Source organism: Mesoplodon densirostris, chromosome 12 (genome assembly GCF_025265405.1).
Source record: "Mesoplodon densirostris isolate mMesDen1 chromosome 12, mMesDen1 primary haplotype, whole genome shotgun sequence".
In the NCBI taxonomy this organism is placed as follows: Eukaryota; Metazoa; Chordata; class Mammalia; order Artiodactyla; family Ziphiidae; genus Mesoplodon; species Mesoplodon densirostris.
Genome location: NC_082672.1, coordinates 26,218,625 through 26,243,358, shown reverse-complemented (window position 1 = coordinate 26,243,358; position 24,734 = coordinate 26,218,625). Strand labels below are relative to the sequence as shown.

The window sequence follows — 24,734 nt, the reverse complement described above, 5'->3', positions numbered from 1 at the left end:
TATTTTAAACTATCTTTTATCATTGTACTTTATCATTTCTCAATTTGCTCCTGCATTTAAAATATTAAATTCTGAGGATCAGCCATTTATCATTCCCTTGCCCTCCTCCAATTTTATTTTTATTTTCCTTCTTACACTCTTGCCATTTTTTCTCCGTCTTCTCTGACCTCATGGTCATTCATTCATTCATTCATTCATTCTATACATCCATCAAACACTTGGGCACATTTGTATAGCTCTCCACAGGTTTTTATTTAAAAAAAAAAAAAAAAAAGCAAATGCTTCCACTTGTTACTTCACTTGGCCCAACAGAGCTGGGACTTCATAATTATTTATCGCATCTTGCCGAAGGCCAAACTGAAGCTTACCCAAGCTCACACAGTCATCAAACTGTGGACCAGTACTTGAACAGATTCCAAATTTCAGCCTTTTTCCAATACATTTCAGTGCTTCTGTGGGAGTTTTGTTGCTAGATTCTGGACGCAAACATGTTTGAAAGGAAAATTTTTTCTGACCTTGGCTGTTGCTCCTTTAACAATGAAGGCCATGTACCCTGAGGATGCTGGCTGGACAAATAGCTAAAATAGGTGAAGATGGTGACTAACTTATTTTGCCTCCTTTCCCTAGTTTCCTAGTTTGAAAAGCCCATCTTTCTTCCATGCCACCATACTTTATCTCTCTGGGATACAGCTCAAGTCTGCTCAGGAGACCCAGAAATTCAAGGGGTCAGAATAAGGGATATATGTATAGTCTGCTGGCCTAAATATTGATAAAATTGTTATCAATTGTGTTGTTCCTTAAATTAACCAAATCTTTTTTGTTGAGTGTGGATGAATTTTATTTATAATAAATAGTCTATTATTTCCTTCCTGGACTATCTGAGTGTTTTACTTTGGAAAGGACTGATGGGATAATCAGTCCTTTAATTCTTTTCTGTGACCCTTTTGGTGACCTGAGGAAGTCTCAGCATCTGAAAATCATCTTTCCAGTCCTGAAAGTTTCAAAAGCAGAAGATGGGAAGGACTGTTGAAGAAGCCTGTAGTGCCCCCTGCCGATGTCTAATGCCTGTCACCTCCTCTGTTTGAAGGGTCAACAGTAGAGTCCCTCTGTGATGACCTTGTCTCTGTGCTCACTGTTCTGTGTGAGAAGCTCCAAGCTGCCATCAAGTAAGTGCCTTCAACACTGGTGCTCTGATTCGTTAACGGACTATTTCTGAAGTAACTTTTGCCTGCAGCATCACTTAAAGTTGCAGAGCATAGGGACAGTGGTTCCCACTACCCCGTTGGTATTCACTGAGCAGTTCCCTGTCTTTCCTGAGACATGTGTTCAGTGATCTTGGGCAAGCCCACATGACCAAATACGATTACTGAAGGATGTAATTTTCTGATGAGAAAAAAGGAAATCAATACCTTGCAGAAGAGTTAATCCCTTGAGCATGGAGGTGAGTGGAAAAAATGTTGGCTAAGAGCTAATTGATATGAGGGCTAAGCGTCCTAACCTGGCATGTCCCAGGTCTGTGGCTCCAAATGAGCCTTCTCATCCAGCTATTGTACCTTCCTCATCTGCTAAATGGCCAGGTTGGGCTGTGTGATCTTTTCTGTTTCTTCTAACATCTCCTGAGCCTGTGAGCTCACACACCTATCTTTAAAAAGAATGTGTTATTCTGATTTTTATATACTTTTCATTTTTTTGCATGACAGTTTAATCAGTGATATTAGTTCATTTGTGACGTCCACTGCTCCAACTCTCCATGCAGTAAGTTGATTGATAACTTCTGCATGTGTAGTAAAGCCAAATCATAAAAAGGCCAGACTTGCCAAGGTGAGATGCACGTCACTACCAGCTACATATTATAATTAACTGCAACATTCTACAACATGGTAGGATTCTGAAGTGCCCTTTGAGTTGGGAAAGACACATTAAACTATTGTTTACTGGTAACTAGAGTAATTGATAATTCAGAAAACTTTTGCTTGTAGAAGTTTATATATGGTAATGAGCTGCGAGAAACAGTCCAGTTGCAGACATGAATGAGCTCTCTCACTTGGCTGGAAACATTGCAGAAATTTGTTGTTGTTGTTGTTTTTGTTTCTTCATAAACTCGGGATTATTTTTAAGCTAGACTTAAAACTACTCTTAAAAGTTGTTGCCGAATAGTCTCTACTTCAATTTATCTATCATTCCTCTAGGTCATCTGCATATATTGACCAAATTAAGCTCGATTTATATCAGGCACTTAAAAAATGAAGAGACTTATTTAATACATAGGTAGTACAAACCAAAACGAAATAGCGCTTAACTTCTTCCACACCCCACCCTCAAGTTTCTCCCACCCCAGGACCCTAGGCAGGCTGCAGGTATGTATGGGCATTATTTTTCCCTCGGGGGGAATGTACATGGAATGTACCTGGCTGCTCCCGTGCCCCACTCAGGTCTCGTCATCCTGACCATGGAGAGCTGGAGCAGTAGGCCTGGGATTCAGATGATCGTCCTAACCTGCAGACTCTAGCACCAGCCACAGTGACCCCATCTATAGGGACCCCGTGCTACCTGCTTTCCTTGGGACAGTCCCAGGCTATGCCTGTTGTGTATGATTACAATCACCCTCCTTTACTCTCAACAGTGTCCAGGCTGGGATAGGTTATATATTCACTCTACCCATCCATGCCTGGGGTTTAGATCTCTTCCAGTGCTAACTTCTCACCACCCCTGCCCAGTTCCTGTCCATCTTGGCAGAGCCAGCTGTGAGATCAGAGCTGGAATATGTTTCTCATTGGCTTGTTTTCTCCTGAGAGACAATCATAGTTTAATTACTATTGGCTCAGCTGCATTATCTTTGTTGGATTACCTGGGATAAAACTCCTGTTAGGCCCCTTACTAGCTCTTGACTTTGGGCAAAGAGCTCAACCACCCTAAGCTTATTGATCCTATAATTAATTATTATTAGCATGTTATATTATTTTATTATGTTATTATAATATTTATAATAAAAATGTTAATTATATTTGTAATATAATTTTAATATTGATATGCTTAATGATTATTCAAAATATTTTTAATTTGCATTATAATATATTAATATATATAATATTAGTAATATAAAATATGTTAGGGTTTTTGTAAGGATTGAATGAGAAAATTAACCTAAAAGACTGTCAGTGCCCACCAACCCAAGATCACCAGGAACATCTGAGGTTAACAGAATTAGGTTTATTAACTTGCTGCAGTAGGGGAGCCTATACACTATGCGAACGATAGGACACCCAGTAAAAGGGTGGGTGTTAGGAATTGTTATAGGATTTGAACCTGAGTTAGGTAATTTGGTGTGGATTAAAGGAATCGGGGGTTCTGTTCAAGGACTGGGTACTGTCAGAAAGCAAGGGGCAATTCTACCATTGAGCATCCTAGTTTTCATCTAGCTGACAAGAGGGCCAGATGGGAGCCAGAGTTGTCACTGGAGAAGCAGCAGGAGTCACTTACAGGGGAGGATAATATTTGGTCATTTTTGTAATTGTACAGATTTTTTTAAAATTCTGTTCAGATGTGATTGTCGATTGGCTTTCATCTTGTTACATCATCATTGTGGAGATTCTTCATCTGATGTTAACATTCTGTGCAGTTGTTTCTGTTCCCCAGGGGAACACACAGTTGGCTGGTAGCAACTAGCAAGCTGGCTCTTGCCAGCTGTCAAGGATCCTGCTTCTTGGCCCACCCCTTCAGGTCTTAGCCTTGTCGGGGAATAAAACAAAGACCACTGAAATTTTGAAAAACATAAAGGCTATGTTCATTACTGTGCTGACAAGGGAAAACTAATAAACTCTTTTTTTCTGAGTGGTTTGCTAAGGGAAAAATCTAAAATTTTTAAGTGCTACAAAAGTGCTAATAATAGTTCATGGTAATTATGCCATTAATAATTTTAAAATAGCCATCAGGAGAAGTTAGAACAAGTCTGTAGGTCTATAAATGATACCATTGTTCACTGGTCCAGAAAGAGCCTTTAACAAAGTCTAGTAAGGACCTGCCTGGCATCTGGGGTTCATTCAGTTCATGGTTCTTTAAAACCTGGATGGCTCTAATGTCACCTACAGGGACCCCTACCTGTAGGGCAACCATATAACTTGGCTTACCTTAAACAGTCCAAAGTTACGCTTATTGTATAATTATTATTAAAGACACTCATATCGATATCTTCTAGGAAGTACCGGTATAAGTGGAATTTTTTTTTACTGCACAGCACATAATAAATATTTGATAAATATTAGCTCTAAAATAGCTCGTTTGCTTTCAGAATTATCAGTGCTAATTCTAGTTGGTGATGCATTTAGGAACACTGAGTTTCTTACATTAGAAATTTGAAGGTTGTTGGGAAAATACAATGCACAAACGTACATTACAAATGCTCACATGTGTATTAGAAACTAAAGGTCATACATTTCTATCAGTCACTGAAAAAATGAAAACGTTTCTAAACCATATGATTCAGGGATAGGCTTTAAATGGAGAAACAAATAACTCATGTGACGTGCATATGGTTTTCTAGGATTTCTCATTGGACATGGGATCAAAGATGGCTTTAGGCATACTGTTATAGAGCTTAATGATTTTTATAGGATTCTCATAGTCTTGCTTGTTTTTTCAAAGCAATTTCCTTATCATAATTCTGCCTCTGGAGACTCTTCTCCTTGTTGGGTTATGGCCTTTCCCATCATGGTTCCATTGCCCTAAGATGGGGGTTCTATTACTGCAGAAGCTGGGGTGCCGCAGGCTTAGTGCAGCTTCACTGGGAGACGTTTAACACCCCCTGGTCAGGTAATACCATGCCCTTGGCTGCTCTCGCTCTGGTGGTTCTGTTAATTCTCCTTAAATTTTCACATCTATATAGTTTCTTCTGGTTTTACTACTTTAACTCCTTTTATTTCCATTGGCTAAACTTGACACCTGTCCTACCTTCTAAGTAGGTTCTTCCTCTGAAATCACACCACGGTCATTACTTCCCACCCAATATCCATTCCCAAAATCAGTGCCAATATTACCTCACAGGTCTTTAGCTCTGTAGGGGTATGTACTCATGATATGTTCAGTCTCTCGGGAGAAATCAGAAAATGCATTCAGGCACACAGGTTAACTCACATGCCTCGGAGATGCGGTATTAATAGAGCTCTATATTAGGCAAGTTGAGTTACATGATGCTGTTTAAATCCAAGAATTTTTGGAAGGATAATTGGGATTAAAAAGATATTTTTTCATTCTCTGCCCATTGGTTTCCCACCACCCTCTCCCCACGTCCCTCTCTTCTCAGTACAGGATGTCGGAGAGGAATCTATACTGACGCATCTTGGAATCAATGAGGCGAGGCTGAGCCTTCATATTGTGTATTCTAATTCCATTCCACTCCTTAAGCAATTAACTCCCTCTCTCCTTTCTCTAACTAAATTTGAATCTGTTTCTAAGGGAGGCAAAATCAAAATAGTTCAAAGCGAAACAAAATTTTAAGAACTCCAGACATCGAGGATGTGCTGCCAGGTTGCTGTCACAGTAACCCTGCCAGGGCTGCACTGCTGCTTCTTCATGGACCACCGGTCTACCCACGAGAGTTGTTCTCTGTGGATCATGGGCCTGGGAGGAGATCCAGAGATGAGCAGAGAGTGAGACCAGTAGATGTTCAACCTGTTCAAACAAAAGGCCAAAGTGACTCACAGCCCTCCTAAGGAGGCAGATGTTCCCTAGTGTGTGTTGAAAGAGTTGGCTAGTTTCTAGGCTCCTTTCTGCCCTGTGCATCTCACAGATTCGTCTGTCTGTAGTCAGACAAATATGAAGTGTACACCCTGTGCACACACATGTGTATCTCATGAGGGGCATGCATGGAAGGTGCTCCTCTAATGACATGACGCGTGCCAGGCCATGAGTACTCATTTTTCCAGACTGCAGCAGCCCACGGAAAAGCTGCCGCATTCAGTCTCCAAGGAGACTCCCAGGCCAGTTTCCTTGGCAATGAGCTCTCTCTGTCACCAAGTCTGATGCCTTGGGGTTGCCATATTGCTGAAGCACGCTTTGCTGATATGTACTCATAGGGAACTTGACTGCTTGTAGCTTTTCTCTGGGTTTATTTCCAGTGATTTCAGAAACTGAGACTCTTTACTGTTTATAGTTATTTTAGTTTTGTGATGTTCGACTGACAGTTTGAAAGATAGACATTTTTCAGTAAGGGCATTTAATAATTATTTTTCTTAATTATGAGTCAAGTGATTGGTCAGAAAGACCACCCACCTGGATTTTAATACTTTCTGGTGGATTAGGCAGAAAATTTAATCCAGGAATTAAAATGTGCATCCCATAAACTTACCTGTTTTTTAAAAATCTGGTTCTATTGAGGAACCCCATAGTAGTAATTATGAGAAAGATAATTCGCCTGTTGAAAAACCATGCTGCTTTCAAAAAAATAAAGAAGAAAAGCCAAATGCAAGTTAGTAAAGCATTAATCATCTAAAAGATATCATGGTACAATAAAACAGCTGAAACATATTTAGACAATTAAACATTAAAAATTAATATTTCTGGAATAAACTGTGGACTTTAGTCAATATATCAATATTTGTTCATAAATGGTAGCTGTTAATTTGTTCATTAATGGTAAGATGTTAATAACATCTTTCCCAGGATAAACCACGTACAGGGGTGGGTAAAATATGGTTACTTTCCATACCATATTCAGATTTTCTGTAAATCTAAAACTGTTCTAAAAAGTAAAGTTTATTACAGAAAAATCATCCTAACTGTATTAGTTTGTTGAGGCTGCCATAACAAAGTATCACAAACCAAGCGGCTTTAACAACAGAAATGTATTGTCTCGCGCTTCTGGAGGCTGGAGATTGGAAATCATGATGTCAGCAGAGTTGGTTCCTTCTCAGGGCTGGGAGGCCTCGCTCTTTGGCTTGTAGACGACCGTCTTCTCCGCATATCTCTTCACACTGTCTTCCTTCCATATGTATCTCTGTGCCCTAATTTCCCTATTTTATAAGGACACCAGTCGTATTGGATTAGGATCTACCCTAATAACTTCACTTTAACTTGGTTACCTGTGTAAGGTCCCAACTCCAAATAAGACCATTTCTGAGGTGCCAGGGGTTAGGACCTCAGCATCTGAAAGGGGGGGGGCACAAGTCAACCCATAACACTACCAATGCCCCCTACCCCAACATTAACACCCTGTGTTACCTAACATTTTCCCAAGTGTTTTCCACACGTCAGCTCTTTAGTTTCGCCTTTACCTTGTGTGCATTTGTACGTTGGTTCTGCTCCTCTGCAGTGACGGTCAGCAGCTGCAGCTTCTGTACCTGGAGTGCATTTTGTCCATGCTCAGCAGTTCCTCCTCCTCCATGCGGCTGCACAGAGGCTTCACGGACCTCATCTGGTGAGTGCTCATCCTGACGCCGACCCCTGCTCCACCCCAACCTGGGGAGCTCGCTCCCTCTAGCTGGGTCTGCGGGTCCCTTCCCAGGGCATCCATGCCTCACCGGCCATTTCATCTATGTGTAAATGTATTAGAGGGAAAGTAAGGAGATGGCTTTGCTTATATGCACCAGACGAAGCTACAGAGAGAAAGGGGAGAGAAAGCGATAATTATTGTGACAAACTATGCCTCCCAAGGCCCTCTTGCATTTTGTTTCCATCATAGGATCATGAGAGCCTACGTTCTAAATCATATAAGGGCACCAGAGAGTTGCACAGGCGAGGCGATTCACCTTCGCCAAAATTGGACCTTTTTCTCAGCCTCACCCTGGTACTTTCTCCATCTCAACCTGAATACTAATCTCTTAATCATAGTCAGAGATTCACGCAAGTGACAGGACCCTCAGGCAGCCAGCTAGCTGCTCTGGGTTCCTGAGCTTATTGACAGGGAGAAAGTCGAATGCTATGTATATGATATGTGTCAGAATTTTAAATTACCTTCTCAAACGAGGAGTATAAATAACTTTGTTATTTATAGTAAAATGAAACTTCATAACTAAGTCAGTTAGCATTTTGAGTCCATTTTCCTCACATATGATGATTTCTAAGGCTTCTCTTGGTATTTTACGTAGTTAACCCCAGCTTGAATTATGAGGCAAAGTATTCTGTTGATATCCCCAGGAGTGACGGAGAGTCAGGGAACGCTCGGGCAGAAGGTAGCCAGAACAAGGAGCAGTGGAGACCCCGACTCTTATTTGTCATTGTTAAGGCACCTGGTATTTACCCTCAGGATAGTATTCGTATTTTATCATTCGGCTCGTAGGGAAACTTTTCTTTCTTCTCGTTCTCTTCTCAGGAAGAATCTTTGCCCTGCTCTCATCGTGATCCTGGGGAATCCAATTCATGACAAAACCATCACCTCTGCTCATAGCAGCAACACGAGTACCAGCATCGAATCGGACTCTGCGTCTCCAGGGGTTTCTGACCACGGCCGGGGGTCAGGCTGCTCCTCCACCGCACCAGCCCTCAGTGGGCCCGTGGCTCGGACCATCTATTACATTGCAGCTGAACTGGTCCGGCTGGTGGGGTCAGTGGACTCCATGAAGCCCGTGCTGCAGTCACTCTATCACCGCGTGCTGCTTTATCCCCCACCCCAGCACCGGGTGGAAGCCATCAAAATAATGAAAGAGGTAAGGAGGCAGTGAAACATGCCACCAGGTCTGCCAAGAGGGGCTGAGCACCATGTCTTGCACAAAAGAAGTACTTAGAAAACGTTTGTCATTCGCCTGCTGGAACTTAATTGCTTCTGTACAGTATCCAGTAATAAATAGTATCTTTAGCACTGGGGGCTGTGTGTGCATGTGTTAGGAGTTGGGCTAAGGGGGTGTTGATAAGTGCTCACTGAAGCAAAGCCATTGATAATTTTAACTACATGTACCTGACTGGACCCCAGGCTGAGCTTTCATTTTGCTCCCTCAGGTACTGTCTGTGCACATGTACATATTTTGTGTTTTTTGTGTTTTTTTGAATTTTATTTATTTTTTATACAGCAGGTACTTATTAGTTATCCATTTTGTACACATCAGTGTATACATGTCAATCCCAATCGCCCAATTCATCACACCACCACCCACACCCCCCGCCGCTTTCCCCACTTGGTGTCCATACGTTTGTTCTCTACATCTGTGTCTCAGTCTCTGCCCTGCAAACCGGTTCATCTGTACCATTTTTCTAGGTTCCACATATATGCGTTAATGTACAATATTTGTTTTTCTCTTTCTGGCTTACTTCACTCTGTATGACAGTCTCTGGCTCCATCCACGTCTCTACAACTGACCCAATTTCATTCCTTTTTATGGCTGAGTAATATTCCATTGTATCTGTGTGCCACATCTTCTTTATCCATTCGTCTGTTGGTGGGCATTGAGGTTGCTTCCATGACCTGGCTATTGTAAATAGTGCTTCAATGAACACTGGGCTGCATGTGTTTTTTTGAATTACAGTTTGCTCTGGGTATATGCCCAGTAGTGGGATTGCTGGGACATACGGTAACTCTATTTCTAGTTTTTTAAGGAACATCCATACTGTTCTCCATAGTGGCTGTATCACTTTACATTCCCACCAACAGTGCAAGAGGACTCCCTTTTCTCCACATCCTCTCCAGCATTTGTTGTTTGTAGATTTTCTGATGATGCCCATTCTGACTGGTGTGAGGTAATACCTCATTGTAGTTTTGATGTGCATTTTTCTAATAATTAGTGATGGTGAGCAGTTTTTCATGTACTCCTTGGCCATCTGTATATATTCTTTGGAGAAATGTCTATTTAGATCATCTGCCCATTTTTGGATTGGATTGTATGTTTTTTTTAATATTGAGCTGCATGAGCTGTTTATATATTTTGGAGATTAATCTTTTTTCCGTTGATTCGTTTGCAAATATTTTCTCCCATTCTGAGGGTTGTCTTTTCGTCTTGTTTATGGTTTCCTTTGCTGGGCAAAAGCTTTTAAGTTTCATTAGGTCCCATTTGTTTATTTTTCTTTTATTTCCATTACTCTAGGCAGTGGATCAAAAAAGATCTTGCTGTGATTTATGTCAAAGAGTGTTCTTCCTATGTTTTCCTCTAAGGGTTTTATAGTGTCCGCTCTTCCATTTAGGTCTCTAATCCATTTTGAGTTTATTTTTGTGTATGGTGTTAGGGAGTGTTCTAATTTCAATCTTTTACATGTAGCTGTCCAGTTTTCCCAGCACCACTTATGGAAGAGACTGTCTTTTCTCCATTGTATATCCTTGCCTCCTTTGTCATAGATTAGTTGTCCATAGGTGTGTGGGTTTATCTCTGGGCTTTCTATCCTGTTGCATTCATCTATATTTCTGTTGTTGTGCCAGTACCATATTGCCTTGATTACTGTAGCTTTGTAGTATAGTCTGAAGTCAGGGAGTCTGATTCCTCCAGCTCCGCTTTTTTCCTGCAAGACTGCTTTGGCTATTTCGGGTCTTTTGTGTCTCCATACAAATTTTAAGATTTTTTTGTTCTGGTTCTGTAAAAAAATGCCATTGGTAATTTGATAGGGATTACATTGCATCTGTAGATTGTTTTGGGTAGTATAGTCATTTTCAGAATATTGATTCTTCCAATCCAAGAACATGGTGTATCTCTCCATCTGTTTGTATCATCTTTCATTTCTTTCATTAGTGTCTTATAGTTTTCTGCATATAGGTCTTTTGTCTCCCTAGGTAGGTATATTCCTAGGTATTTTATTCTTTTTGTTGCAGTGATAAAGGGGAGTGTTTCTTTAATTTCTCTTTCAGATTTTTCAGCATTAGTGTATAGGAATGCAAGAGATTTCTGTGCATTAATTTTGTATCCTGCAACTTTACCAAATTCATTGATTAGCTCTAGTAGTTTTCTACTGGCATCTTTAGGATTCTCTATGTATAGTATCATGTCATCTGCAAACAGTGACAGTTTTACTTCTGCTTTTCCAATTTGTGTTCCTTTTATTTCTTTTTCTTCTCTGATCGCCGTGGCTAGGACTTCCAAAAGTATGTTGAATAGTAGTGGTGAGAGTGGATATCCTTGTCTTTTTCCTGATCTTAGAGGAAATGCTTTCAGTTTTTCACCATTGAGAATGATGTTTGCTGTGGGTTTGTCGTATATGGCCTTTATTATGTTGAGGTAGGTTCCCTCTATGCCCACTTTCTGGAGAGTTTTTATCAGAAATGGGTGTTGAATTTTGTCAAAAGCTGTTTCTGCATCTATTGAGATTATCATATGCTTTTTCTTCTTCAGTTTGTTAATATGCTGTATCACATTGATTGATTTGCATTTATTGAAGAATCCTTGTATCCCTGGGATAAATCCCACTTGATCATGGTGTATGATCCTTTTAATGTGTTGTTGGATTCTGTTTGCTAGTATTATGTTGAGGATTTTTGCCTCTATATTCATCAGTGATATTGGTCTGTAATTTTCTTTTTTTGTAGTATCTTTGTCTGGTTTTGGGATCAGGATGATGGTGGCCTCATAGAATGAGTTTGGGCGTGTTCCTTCCTCTGCAATTTTTTGGAAGAGTTTGAGAAGGATGGGTGTTAGCTCTTCTCTAAATGTTTGATAGAATTCACCTGTGAAGCCCTCTGGTCCTGGACTTTTGTTTGTTGGAAGATTTTTAATCACAATTTCAATTTCATACTTGTTATTCATCTGTTCATATTTTCTATTTCTTCCTGGTTCAGTCTTGGAAGGTTATACCGTTCTAAGAATTTGTCCATTTCTTCTAGGTTTTCCATTTTATTGGCATAGAGTTGCTTGTAGTAGTCTCTTAGGATGCTTTGTATTTCTGCGGTGTGTGTTGTAAGTTCTCCATTTTCATTTCTCATTTTATTGAGTCCCTTCCCTCTTTTTCTTGGTGAGTCTGGCTAATGGTTTATCAATTTTGTTTATCTTCTCAAAGAACCAGCTTTTAGTTTTATTGATCTTCGCTATTGTTTTCTTCATTTGTATTTCATTTATTTCTGCTCTGATCTTTATGATTTCTTTCCTTCTCCTAACTTTGGGTTTGTTCTTTCTCTAGTCCTTTAGGTGTACGTTAGATTGTTTATTTGAGATTTTTCTTTTTTCTTGAGGTGGGCTTATATAGCTATAAACTTCCCTCTTAGAACTGCTTTATGCTGTATCCCATAGGTTTTGGATCATCGTGTTTTCATTGTCATTTGTCTCTAGTTATTTTTTGATTTCCTCTTTGATTTCTTCAGTGATCTCTTGGTTATTTAGTAATGTATTGTTTAGCCTCCGTGTGTTTGTGTTTTTTACATTTTTTTCCTTGTGGAAAAAAGCATAGTGTTGTGGTCAGAAAAGAGGCCTGATATGATTTTAATTTTCTTAAATTTACTGAGGCTTGATTGTGACCCAAGATGTGATCCATCCAGGAGAATGTTCCGTGGGCACTTGAGAAGAAACTTTAATCTCCTGTTTTTGGATGGAATGTCCTATAAATATCAATTAAATCTACCTGGTCTATTGTGTCATTTAAAGCTTGTGTTACCTTATTAATTTTCTGTCTGGAAGATCTGTTCATTAGTGTAAGCGAGGTGTCAAAGTCCCCTACTACTATTGTGTTACGGCTGATTTCCTCTTTTTTTTTTTTTTTTTTTGCGGTACGCAGGCCTCTCACTGTTGTGGCCTCTCCTGTTGCGGAGCACAGGCTCTGGATGCGCATGCTCAGCTGCCATGGCTCACGGGCCTAGCCGCTCTGCAGCACGTGGGATCTTCCCAGACCGGGGCATGAATCCGTGTCCCCTGCATCGGCAGGCGGACTCTCAACCACTGCGCCACCAGGGAAGCCCTCGATTTCCTCTTTTATAGCTGTTAGCAGTTGCCTGATGTATTGAGGTGCTCCTATGTTGGGTGCATATATATTTATAATTGTTATATCTTCTTCATGGATTGATCCCTTGATCATTATGTAGTGTCTTTCCTTGTCTCTTGTAACATTCTTTATTTTAAAGTCTATTTTATCTGATATGAGTATTGCTATTCCAGCTTTCTGTTGATTTCCATTTTCATGGAATCTCTTTTTCCATCCCCTCACTTTCACTCTGTATGTGTCCCTAGGTCTGAAGTGGGTCTCTTGTAGACAGCATATATATGGGTTTTGTTTTTGTATCCATTCAACAAGCCTGAGTCTTTTGGTTGGAGCATTTAATCCATTCACGTTTACAGTAATTATCCATATGTATGTTCCTATTACCATTTTCTTAATTGTTTTGGGTTTGTTTTTGTAGAGCCGTTTCTTCTCTTGTGTTTCCCACTTAGAGAAGTTCCTTTAGCATTTGTTGTAGAGTTGGTTTGGTGGGGCTGAATTCTCTTAGCTTTTGCTTGTCTGTAAAGCTTTGGATTTCTCCATCGAATCTGAATGAGATCCTTCCCAGGTAGAGTAATCTTGGTTGTAGGATCTTCCTTTTCATCACTTTAAGTATATCATGCCACTCCCTTCTGGCTTGCAGAGTTTCTGCTGAGAAATCAGCTGTTAACCTTATGGGAGTTCCCTTGTATGTTATTTGTCATTTTTCCCTTGCTGCTTTGAAAATTTTTCTTTGTCTTTAATTTTTGCCAATTTGATTACTATGTGTCTCAGTGTGTTTTTCCTTGGGTTTATCCTGTATGGGCTTCTCTGCGCTTCCTGGACTTGAGTAGCTGTTTCCTTTCCCATATTAGGGAAGTTTTCAACTATAATCTCTTCAAATATTTTCTCTGGTCCTTTCTCTCTCTCTTCTCCTTCTGGGACCCCTATAATGTGAATGTTGTTGCATTTAATGTTGTCCCAGAGGTCTCTTAGGCTGTCTTTATTTCTTTTCATTCTTTTTTCTTTAATGTGTTCCGCAGCAGTGAATTCCACCATTCTGTCTTCCAAGTCACTTATCCGTTCTTCTGCCTCAGCTATTCTGCTTTTGATTCCTTCTAGTGTAGTTTTCATTTCAGTTATTGTATTGTTCATCTCTGTTTGTCCTTTAATTCTTTTAGGTCTTTGTTAAGCATGTTTGCATCTTCTCGATCTTTGCCTCCATTCTTTTTCCAAGGTCCTGGATCATCTTCACTATCATTATACTGAATTCTTTTTCTGGAAGGTTGCCTATCTCCACTTCATTTAGCTGTTTTTCTGGGGTTTTATCTTGTTCCTTCATCTGGTACATAGCCCTCTGTCTTTTCATCTTGTCTATCTTTCTATGAATGTGGTTTTTGTTCCACAGGCTGCAGGATTGTAGTTCTTGTTGCTTCTGCTGTCTGCCCTCTGTTGGATGAGGCTATCTAAGAGGCTTATGTAGGTTTCCTGATGGGAGGGACTGGTGGTGGGTAGTGCTGACTGTTGCTCTGGTGGGCAGAGCTCAGTAAAAGTTTAATCCCCTTGACTGCTGATGGGTGGAGCTGGGTTCCCTCCCTGTTGGTTGTTTGGCCTGAGGCAACCCAACACTGGAGCTTACCTGGGCTCTTTGGTGGGGCTAATGGTGGACTCTGGGAGGGCTCACGCCAAGGAGTACTTCCCAGAACTTCTGCTGCCAATGTCCTTGTCCCCACGGTGAGCCACAGCCACCCCCCGCCTCTGCAGGAGACCCTCCAACACTAGCAGGTAGTTCTGGTTCAGTCTCCCCTGGGGTCACTACTCCTTCCCCAGGTCCTGACGCACACACTACTTTGTGTGTGCCTTCCAAGAGTGGAGTCTCTGTTTCCCCCAGTCCTATCAAAGTCCTGCAATCAAATCCCGCTAGCCTTCAAAGTCTGATTCTCTAGGAATTCCTCCTCCCATTGCCAGACCCCCAGGTTCTGAAGCCTTACGTGGGGTTCAGAATTTTCACTCCAGTGGGTGGACTTCTGTGGTATAATTGTTCTCCAGTTTGTGAGTCACCCACCCAGCAGTTATGGGATTTGATTTTATTGTGATTGCACGCCTCCTACTGTCTCCCTGTGGCTTCTCCTTTGTCTTTGGATGTGGGGTATCATTTTTGGTGTGTTCCAGTGTCTTCCTGTCGATGATTGTTCAGGAGTTATTTGTGATTGCAGTGTTGTCACGAGGGGGAGTGAGAGCACGTCCTTCTGCTCTGCCATCTTGCACCAATCAGTGTATAGATTCTTATAAATTTTTTAAATGCTGACAAAAATGTAGACTTTGGGCTTCCCTGGTGGTGCAGTGGTTGAGAGTCCACCTGCTGATGCAGAGGACGCGGGTTCATGCCCTGGTCCAGGAAGATCCCACATGCTGCGGAGCGGCTGGTCCCTTGAGCCATGGCCGCTGAGCCTGCGTGTCCGGAGCCTGTGCTCTGCAGCAGGAGAGGCCACAGCAGTGAGAGGCCCACGTACCACAAAAAAAAAAAAAAAAAAAAAAATGTAGACTTTGATTATAGGACATCAGTATACCATTGCTGGTGTGCTTTATCTTTGTAGCTTTTTCTCCTAACTCCGGTGCCCCCCACAGATGTATATGTTTATTCACTTTTGCCAGAATTGGATTTCAAAATGATTTTATACTCAGCTTGTTCAATACCCCAAAAAGAGCTTTACCCATCTCTGATTGCTAAAAGGGATCCTGTTCCCCATTTATTCTTATGCCTCCTTTCTCCCATACATCATGAGACAGATATCGTCCAGCTTAGAATAGCTGTCCCAGTGTGCTACTTCATGGTTTTGAGGAGGAATTGGAGTTATTTTGAAGGTACTTCAAACAAGGATTCTTCTGCTTTCTTCTCAACCAAAGAGGAAAGTGCTCAACATTTTTGTACCTGTGAACTTGTTCATGAAGTTCAAATCACACTGGTTTTTGGTACCTTACACCAAAAAAATCCCCAAAATTCCCCTGAGCAATACTTGCTACTCACCAGTTTCTAAAAAGCTTAATTTGAATTGCTTTCTGATGTTGTTTTCATGATATTTGACTCTAATCAATAATGGAAAGTTCTTGCCCAGTGTTTCCAGAAATGAAGGAGCAATCCAGGTTTAATTACTGATTAAGAAAATCTATGAGCCCACAGTAATAATGACCATCTTTTCTTACCTACTTTATGCCAGACATTTCACACACATTAATATTCAGAATAATTTTGTCTGCTGGTATACCAATGACAAACATTACTTTTCCCCAACAGAGCTTCAGGCAGTGAGATCAAAGGGTCAGTTTTGATATCTGATCACTGCTAGGTTGGTGAACACAATACAGCTTTGGAGTCCAATGAGACTGGATGACTGTGGCACCACCCAGACAGCCCTCCTCCAGGGACCTGCCCCGCCCCTATGAAACTTGTAGCTTGGAGGAGCAGGGGTGGGCTTTCTTTGAATAGGCGGATCTCCAGGAAGAGGAGAGTGGGAGGGGCCACCGCACATGTTCATCTCTTCTAAATTCACCAGTCAGATCAGCCACTCTTCCTCCACTGGGAAAAAGTGAGAGAAAGGGAGAATACCCAGAATTTTATTTCCCTGGATGTTCCAGTCCATAGAAACATGAAGCCAAGGAAAAGGAGTTTGCCCTTCCACAAAGAAACTAAGACTTCAAGGGGTCAAATGATTTGCCCAGGGTCAAAAGAAAGAGAAAGAGTGCAGATCTCCATCTGACCCTAAGCCTATGGTCTTCCCTACACACACTTCTCATTGGACTTGATTTTCATGTTACAATGCAGATGATTCTAGCGACTCCTCTCCTAGCACTGGTTCAGCTACCCCTTTAATATACCTGGGTCTGAGTCAAGGTATGAATCCTCTCTCTGCCACTTTATCAGCTAGGTTATAGTAGCTAAATCATTTAACTCTGAACTTACCATTTTATTATCTGTACATAGTGGCAGTATTCCAAAGTTTGCCAGTTCAAAATGCAGTAAAGTTTGTATAGGTACTTTGTGAGTCTTTAAAGTGATAAACAAATATCTGGTAAACTTATTGCTACCCTGAGGAAGAGAAAAACATACAGAGGCTGAAAACAGCTGGTCCTCATCACCTCTTGCCTGAAGCAGTGCACCATTCGACCTGGTTTCCTTGATTCCTGCCTGTCTTTTTTTCTTCCTTTTATTTTCCTGGACTTACGTTTGTAAATCGCCACTGTTAATTTTCCACTCTTTAATGGTGCCTGTTGCCTCTCCCATCAAACTTGAAATACTCTGCCCAGTTTCCAGATCCGGCATCATTCTCATGTCCTGTCATTTCCCAGGATGGACCCTCATTCCATCTAACTGACCCTGCTTTGTTCAATTTCTGCTTTCCTGCTTCTATTCTAGCTCCCCCTGTTCTGTGCCCATTGGCCACACTTCCACTTCACCCAGTTAAGTGGTTGGTCACAATAAGCTAGGCAGACACTGCTGGCACTTCATATTAGCTTATTTACAAACTCCTTTAGGGATATAATATTACGCCCATTTTCCAGATGGGGAAACTGAGGCTACGTGAGGAGAGGTTTACTTGCCCAGAGTCCTTGTGAGCAGTATGACTAAAACATAAACCCAGATGTTCTAATTACAGCTGCCTCTCTGTTAAAATCCTCTTTCTTTATGGCTCTGCTTCCTCAGGCCATTGATTTCGCTCTTCTGTAAATCCCATCCCACCATTTAGCAATTGATTATATGTCTCATCACACTGACTGCTTCACAGTACAATGTGGAACAAGCTTCTTGTCTCCCTAAATTTAGTTGTGTATACATTGTTTTTGTGTGTTCCCCTGGTACCTAACACTACAGTGTTTGAATGAGAATAAGTGTACATTTTAACTGAATGATGGAGAAACCTGAAGACAGAATATCTGCCAAGAGAGTGTTTTGAAGCAGCAGCATCCCTTCTTTCCCCCTCAGAGTTGACAGGCACTGGAGTGATTATTGCCTACGGTAGAGCCACTTGATAGCTGAATGCTAAGTAAATACTTTGGCTACAAGGTGTGTAGTTCTCAGTGTACTTTCAATAACAACTTCTTTAGTACTGCAGAGGAAATTAGTTGTGGTTTCCCCTTTTCATAGATTTGCTAGCTTTCCAAGGTCAGTTTGCAGGGTGAGGCTGGAACTGACACCAGGGGATCACTTCCAGGCCGTGCTGCCCCGCGGAGCATGGCAGACTCACGTGGGACAGGTTGTTCTCAGAAGCATTGCCTCCACTTACTGTGGCAATTCCAATAGTTTGGGAAGGTTGGTAGCCTAGAAACCAAAATGTGCAGGGCTTATGCACACAGAGAAAACCACTGGGCGCCCAGGATGTTTGTTTACCCTTTTGGAGTTTGAACGCCCCGTGTGTTATTTCCGTTCTCTCTCTAATTTGTCACTCCACCATGTGTGTTCCGTGCCTATTAATCAAAGGCATACAGGACATTTTGCTTTTCAAAGTACATTTTCTTTTTTGCTTCAACTTTCCCCCCCAAAACATTCCATCATCAAAAAGAACACCTTGCTTCCTTTTCTCTCTCCCACGTTTCGGCTTCAGAAGGAAGCCCTAGTCTTTATCAGACCTGTGACACCCTAGCCCCTGGCACCACCTTCCTCATTTCCACCGGAAGAAGATGAGGTTAAACATGACTTGCTTTTCTTTAAGTATTTGTTGAGAGTACTCCAGAAGCCTAACCACTCAGTCTCCTTTCGCTCCAGGTTCTGAAGCACCTGAAAAATAAACACAAGATTAATGTGAGAATTAAAATGTGTCATCTAATTTATTACTGGTAAAGTTGGATTAGGGAATGTAGTGGGATCCCAAGAGAAAGTGAGATTTCCCACTCCTGTGGCCCTGAAATGTACTTGTCCTTCTAACAAGAGATGGGACAGCTAGAGGCCCAGAGGTGTAGCCACTTCACTTGGCTGCAGGCCTGGCATGCAGGCAGAGGGAGAGAGGGGGAGAGAAAGAGAGAGACTGCCTTGACCTCTGGCATTATCACTCCTTTTTTGATGTCAAAGAAAAAAAGTGGAAGTTTCATCTTTGTGCCTCCAAGAGAGCAGAAGTTCCCAATTTCTGGCAGAAGAAAGAAATATGGAAAGAGAAAAACATGTAACTTTTTCTACTTGATATACATTTTCTTGCAAATATAAGTCACTTTGAAAATAATGGACATAGCAGTAGGATGTCTGCTTCAATATACTTAATCTTTCTTGGTCTCAAATTGAGATTTTCTGTACAGACGCCTACCACATGGAAATAAAGATTAGTGTGGACTGAAAAATTATGAAAATTCTATACGTGAAGACTTGTGAGATACAGCCAAAACAGTGCATAGAAGGATATTTATAATTTCAATGACTTACATCAAAAAACAGAAAGCCTAAATTTAATGTTCTAATTCTCCAACTTAGGTAGTTTGGAAAAGAAGAGCAGATTAAATTCAAAAAAGTAGAAAGGAGGAAAAATAAGCATAAAAGCAGTAAGTACTGATGTGATAAAAAGCAAATGTAATATAGTGAATTAATAAAGTGAAAAACACCAGGACTCTGAAAAGACTAAAGAAATCGAAGAGCTCCTGGCAAAAGCAATTGAAAATTCTAGAATAGGTAAAAACAAATAAATACAAATAAGAATGGGGGAAAAAAGCATATAACCATAGATGTTGCAAATATTAAAGAAATTAAGGAAGATAGTAAGGCACCTTTAGGCCAGTAAATTTGAAAACTTAGATAAAATAGATAAATCCCTAGGAAATAATACAACCTTTAAAAAAATTGGTTCAAGGAGAAATTGAGGACCTAAGTAGTCCTATCATCTTTAAAGAAATTGAATCAGTAGTTAAAATCTTTCCATTAAGAAAAAAAAAATTAGTGGCCCCATACAGCTTTAGAAACAAGTTATACCAACATTCAAGGAATGGGTTAGTTCTAATAATACATGAACTTTTCCAGGGAATAGAAAGGGAACTGGTTTCTCCACCCAGTTTTTGAAGCTAGCCAATTTGATAGCAAAATAAGACAGGAAGAGGATCAGAAAGTTAAATTACTGGCCTGTAATTTAGATGCAGGTGCTTTTTGGTTCTGTGCTATAAAAAATTTTGAAACAATCCCTCAGGGGATACTCTTTGTCTAAGCCAGTCCTGAACTGGGGAGCCAGGAACCCAATGTGCATTCCAAGTCAAGAACACGTAGGTCAGATTTATTAAGATTTGAATTCCAAGTAGTTGTGTTTCTCCTTAGACTGTATCATGCAATAGAGAATGTACATGTTTATTTGATCTCACGGTTCTTTTGCTTTTTTATGATCTTCCCTTTTCTGTTATTCTTTTTTCCGTATTCTTAAAGCTACTTGGGAGCCCACAGCGTCTCTGTGATTTGGCAGGACCCAGCTCCACTGAACCCGAATCCAAAAAAAGATCAATTTCAAAAAGAAAGTCTCATCTGGATCTTCTCAAACTGTAAGATACATTCTCATTTTGGGTCTGTATTGATTGGTGAAGACTGCTTCTCTGAATATCCTTAATGTTGTTTCCAAATCCCTGAAATTGTTTGAATCCATATTATATGAAATGGGACTAATAATGTACCTGCAGGCCATAGGAGAAGTCTTATCTCAATTTATTATAATCATATAACTTTCCATATTTTTATTGACTTCAAGAAAAAAGTGTACCAGATGAAATGTCCAAAAATTCTTCATTGGGGTTATTTTAGGGGAAAACTTTTTGATTTACAACACTGTAGCTATATGATTCCTTTACACATAGCCCCTCTAGGAAATGGAATATTATCTGATTTGTAATAGTTGTAGTCACATGCATCTCTTCAGAAATACAGTTCTTTTATAGAGGAAGGTCCATATTATCCTATAGCCATTATAAATGTTTTCTCTTTGGAAAACTGAACATAATACAAAAGTGAGATGATTCTGTGCCTGTCCTTGTGAAGATTATAAATTCCCATCCACAATCTTTATTTGTACTCAAATAAACCAGCCAACTGAGAGAGTGTGATTCAAGGTGGGCCACTTTCCAGCCTGAGCATGTTTGTTTCACTTATTGTTCATTTTATTTTTTTGCCCAGATTTCGTGTAAATTACAGCATCTGTTTTGAATACTAGACTGTTCACCAGTCTAACAATTCTTACTCATTTTGGAGCATTTTTCTATGTTTCGTGTATTGATGCCGTCTTCTCCTTTGAACGCTTTCAGCATCATGGATGGCATGACCGAGGCGTGCATCAAGGGTGGCATCGAAGCCTGCTATGCTGCCGTGTCCTGCGTCTGCACCTTGCTTGGGGCCTTAGAAGAGCTCAGCCAGGGCAAGGGCTTGAGCGAAAGTCAGGTCCAGGTGCTGCTTCTGCGCCTGGAGGAGCTGAAGGACGGGGCCGAGTCAAGCCGAGACTCCATGGAGATCAATGAGGCTGACTTCCGCTGGCAGCGGCGAGTCCTGTCCTCGGAACACACGCCCTGGGAGTTGGGGAACGAGCGGAGCCCTGACATCAGCATCAGTGTTACCACGGACACGGGTCAAACCACTTTGGAGGGAGAGTTGGGTCAGACCACACCCGAGGACCACTCCGAAAACCACAAGAATGGCCTCAAGTCGCCAGCCGTCCAGGAGGGCAAGGAGACTCTGAGTAAAGCGTCAGAACCAGAAGCCGTGGACCAGCCAGATGTGGTTCAAAGGAGCCACATGGTTGCCTACCCCGATATAACTAACTTCCTGTCCGTTGACTGCAGGATGAGGTCCTACGGATCCAGATACAGTGAGAGCAATTTCAGCGTAGATGACCAAGACCTCTCTAGGACAGAATTTGATTCCTGTGACCAGTACTCGATGGCAGCAGAAAAGGACTCTGGGAGGTCCGACGTGTCGGACATTGGGTCCGACAACTGTTCTCTGGTTGACGAGGAGCAGACCCCTCGGGACTGCCTGGGCCACAGGTCCCTGCGGACTGCGGCTCTGTCTCTCAAACTACTGAAGAACCAGGAAGCCGATCAGCACAGCGCCCGGCTGTTCGTGCAGTCCCTGGAGAGCCTCCTGCCGCGCCTCCTGGCCCTGCCCAGCGTGGAAGAGGTGGACTCGGCCCTCCAGAACTTTGCCTCTACCTTCTGCTCAGGTTTGTGAATCATTTTTTGCTACATAGTCAACAAGAATATTCAGAACATTTTGCTTAAGGGGCAGTTACCAGCATGCGTGAAGTTTGAAGTGCTCAGAGCATCTCAATGAACCTTTGGGTTTCTTATATTTAAAGAGAGCAAAGGAATGTAACTTACAGGTGGTGGTTTGTTTGAAGTGCACAGCAGTCTATGGCTGGAATGCACTGTGAGGTTGATAAATGTGTATGGTGCGGAGTAAAGGGTAAGGGGTAACTGCATTCTAGAAAGCGGCTACGGACTGAAACACAATGACAAACTGTGATTCTCAAAACACTGAATTCTTCCTATGCTTCTACGCCTTGATGTCTAAAAATCATAGAGCACTGCACTTCTGGTTTATTGTAAATTATTTAAATTATTACATGTAAATTATTTCAAATGAGATCTTGGAGCAGATGCAGGCTGTCCTCCCAGTATATTCTGAATTCCCCTGAACTTCAAACGGTGTGTGTGTGATACTCCAGTATACTATGGCAACATCACGTTCTCCAATCTCAGACCCTTCGTGTCTGTCAGATGTCAACATTGTGACCCAGACCATAATTTAAACAGGAGTGCTGTGGGCATCTTGGCCGAAGTATACCAGAGAGTTATACTAGTTTTATTGAAGTTATACTAGTTTTATTTTTTTAAGAAGATCGTCACCTAGGATTTTGGTGGAGGAAGGAGATAAGGAATACAGGGTAGCAGCATTTCACACAGGGAATAACTAATTTAAAGACTGTTTTCTTGAAAGGTACTCATAAAGGGAGAACCCAGCTTTTTCCTTTTTATGTAGGGAAAACCACACTTCTTCCCTATTGTATTTCTTCCCTCTTTTATGGGTCACACAGAACACTGTACTTCTGAGGCTTCTGGTCATCAAATGTGTGGAAGTTTTCCCCCAAAACAACAAGCAAGCCTCTGACACCAGCTGGGTGTCCTACAGTTGAACTCAGTTCTGACGCTACCTACCAGCTACCCCCGCTACAGACATCAGCTGCAAGCCCAGGTAACACAAGTTACCTGTGCTTCTGATGGACTGGCTATAAACCAGAGGTTCCCATGACCCCCTACTTAGGTTTGCTTAATTTGCTAGAATAGCTCACAGAACTCAGGGAAACACTCACTTTGGTTTACCAGTTTACAAAAGGATATGATAAAGGATACAGATGAACGGCCAGATGAAGAGATGCATAGGGTGAGGCCTGGGAGGGTCCTGAGCACAGGAGCTTCTGTCCCGGTGGAGTTGGGGTGTGTCACCCTCCCGGTGTGGATGTGTCCAGCAACCTGGAATCTTCCCGAACACCCTACTATTGGGATTTTATGGAGGCTTCCTCATGCAAGCATGATTAGCTCCATTTTCAGCCCGTCTCCCCTTTCTTTATGATGGGGTGATGGGGATGGAACCAAAAATTCTTTACTCCCATCGAGGAGTCATCCAGGAGCCCCCCCAGAGTCGCCTCATTAAAACAAAAGATGCTCTTCGTGTTCTTATTGCTTAGGAATTTACAAGAGTTTTAGGAGCCCTGGGTCGTGGATGAGATCAAAGACACATATGAGGACGAGATGCTCCCAGTGTGCTTATCACTTAGGAAACCACAAGGTTTTTAGGAGCTCTGTGCCAGGAACCGGGGGCAGAGACCAATGTGTATGTATGTATATATATATATATATATATGTATTTTTTTTTTTTTTTTTTTTGCGGTATGTGGGCCTCTCACTGTTGTGGTGTCTCCCGTTGCGGAGCACAGGCTCCGGACATGCAGGCTCAGCGGCCATGGCTCACGGGCCCAGCCGCTCCGCGGTATGTGGGATCTTCCCAGACTGGGGCACGAACCCGCGTCCCCTGCATCGGCAGGAGGACTCTCAACCACTGCGCCACCAGGGAAGCCCCAATGTATATATTTTCTGTTATCTCACAGTGCTACAGAAAGAAAGCAATTAATGGGTGCAAAAAATTAAGGCCGGAATAATTGATTGCCTGACCCCAGGGTGATCAACTGTGCCTTCCCCTGAAATTCACGGGTCTCTTGACCACAGGATATTGAGGTGCATGGACCTCCCTGAGCCTGTGCTCAGGACTAGAAAGGACTGACCCTGAGGACCAACATGGAACCGTCAAAAGCCAAGATCACCACTTGCTCTTCCACCACTGAGTCTTGAACATGTGTTTGTCGTGATGCTTCCTACATTTGTCTACCCCATTTTTGGTCTTCTAACAAATAACACATCACACACACATACAAAAAAAATTCTAGCCCAGTTCCTGGAACTTGGTAGAAGGGACTGCTGTGTTATTAAAAGGGAGCTTAGGTATCTTTAAGAAGCTGATCAGATTGTCCTTTGTCAAAAGGACAAGAAAGACACTTTGATCCAGGTATATTTAAGGAAGAACTTTTTTTTAATATGAGAATGATCCAATACTGTAGCAGCAAGCACCAGCGGAGATATGGGACTTCTAATCCTGGGCTGCTCAGTGACTCTCTGACCTACCTAGTGGTTAGAAGAGATGCATATAATTTCTCAACTTTCCTAACTGCACTGTGATTCTTTTTAAGGCATGAAAATACCAATTTTTAAGGCTACCCAACATTTTTTATCAATATTTTTCTTTTTGGAATTAGATATAAAAATAGAGTTTGGATATTTGATTTGTGTGAAGGAATATACACACACACCAAAAAATCATGTTTCATTGAAAAACTAGAAAAATGTATAAATACTCTTCTTAAAAATTGTATTTCTCCCTAATATCT

General features: G+C 41.5%; 1 protein-coding gene across 1 annotated transcript in view; it reads left to right on the top strand.

Annotated features, from left to right (window-relative positions):
- ARFGEF3 (ARFGEF family member 3) overlaps window positions 1-24,734 on the top strand; it is a 127,346-nt gene that overhangs the window by 32,709 nt on the left and 69,903 nt on the right. The window contains exons 5-9 of the mRNA XM_060114612.1: window positions 1,088-1,166; window positions 7,307-7,411; window positions 8,306-8,639; window positions 20,180-20,292; window positions 21,046-21,956. Of these exons, the coding sequence (XP_059970595.1) occupies window positions 1,088-1,166; window positions 7,307-7,411; window positions 8,306-8,639; window positions 20,180-20,292; window positions 21,046-21,956 (1,542 nt within the window). The remainder of the gene's footprint in view (window positions 1-1,087; window positions 1,167-7,306; window positions 7,412-8,305; window positions 8,640-20,179; window positions 20,293-21,045; window positions 21,957-24,734) is intronic.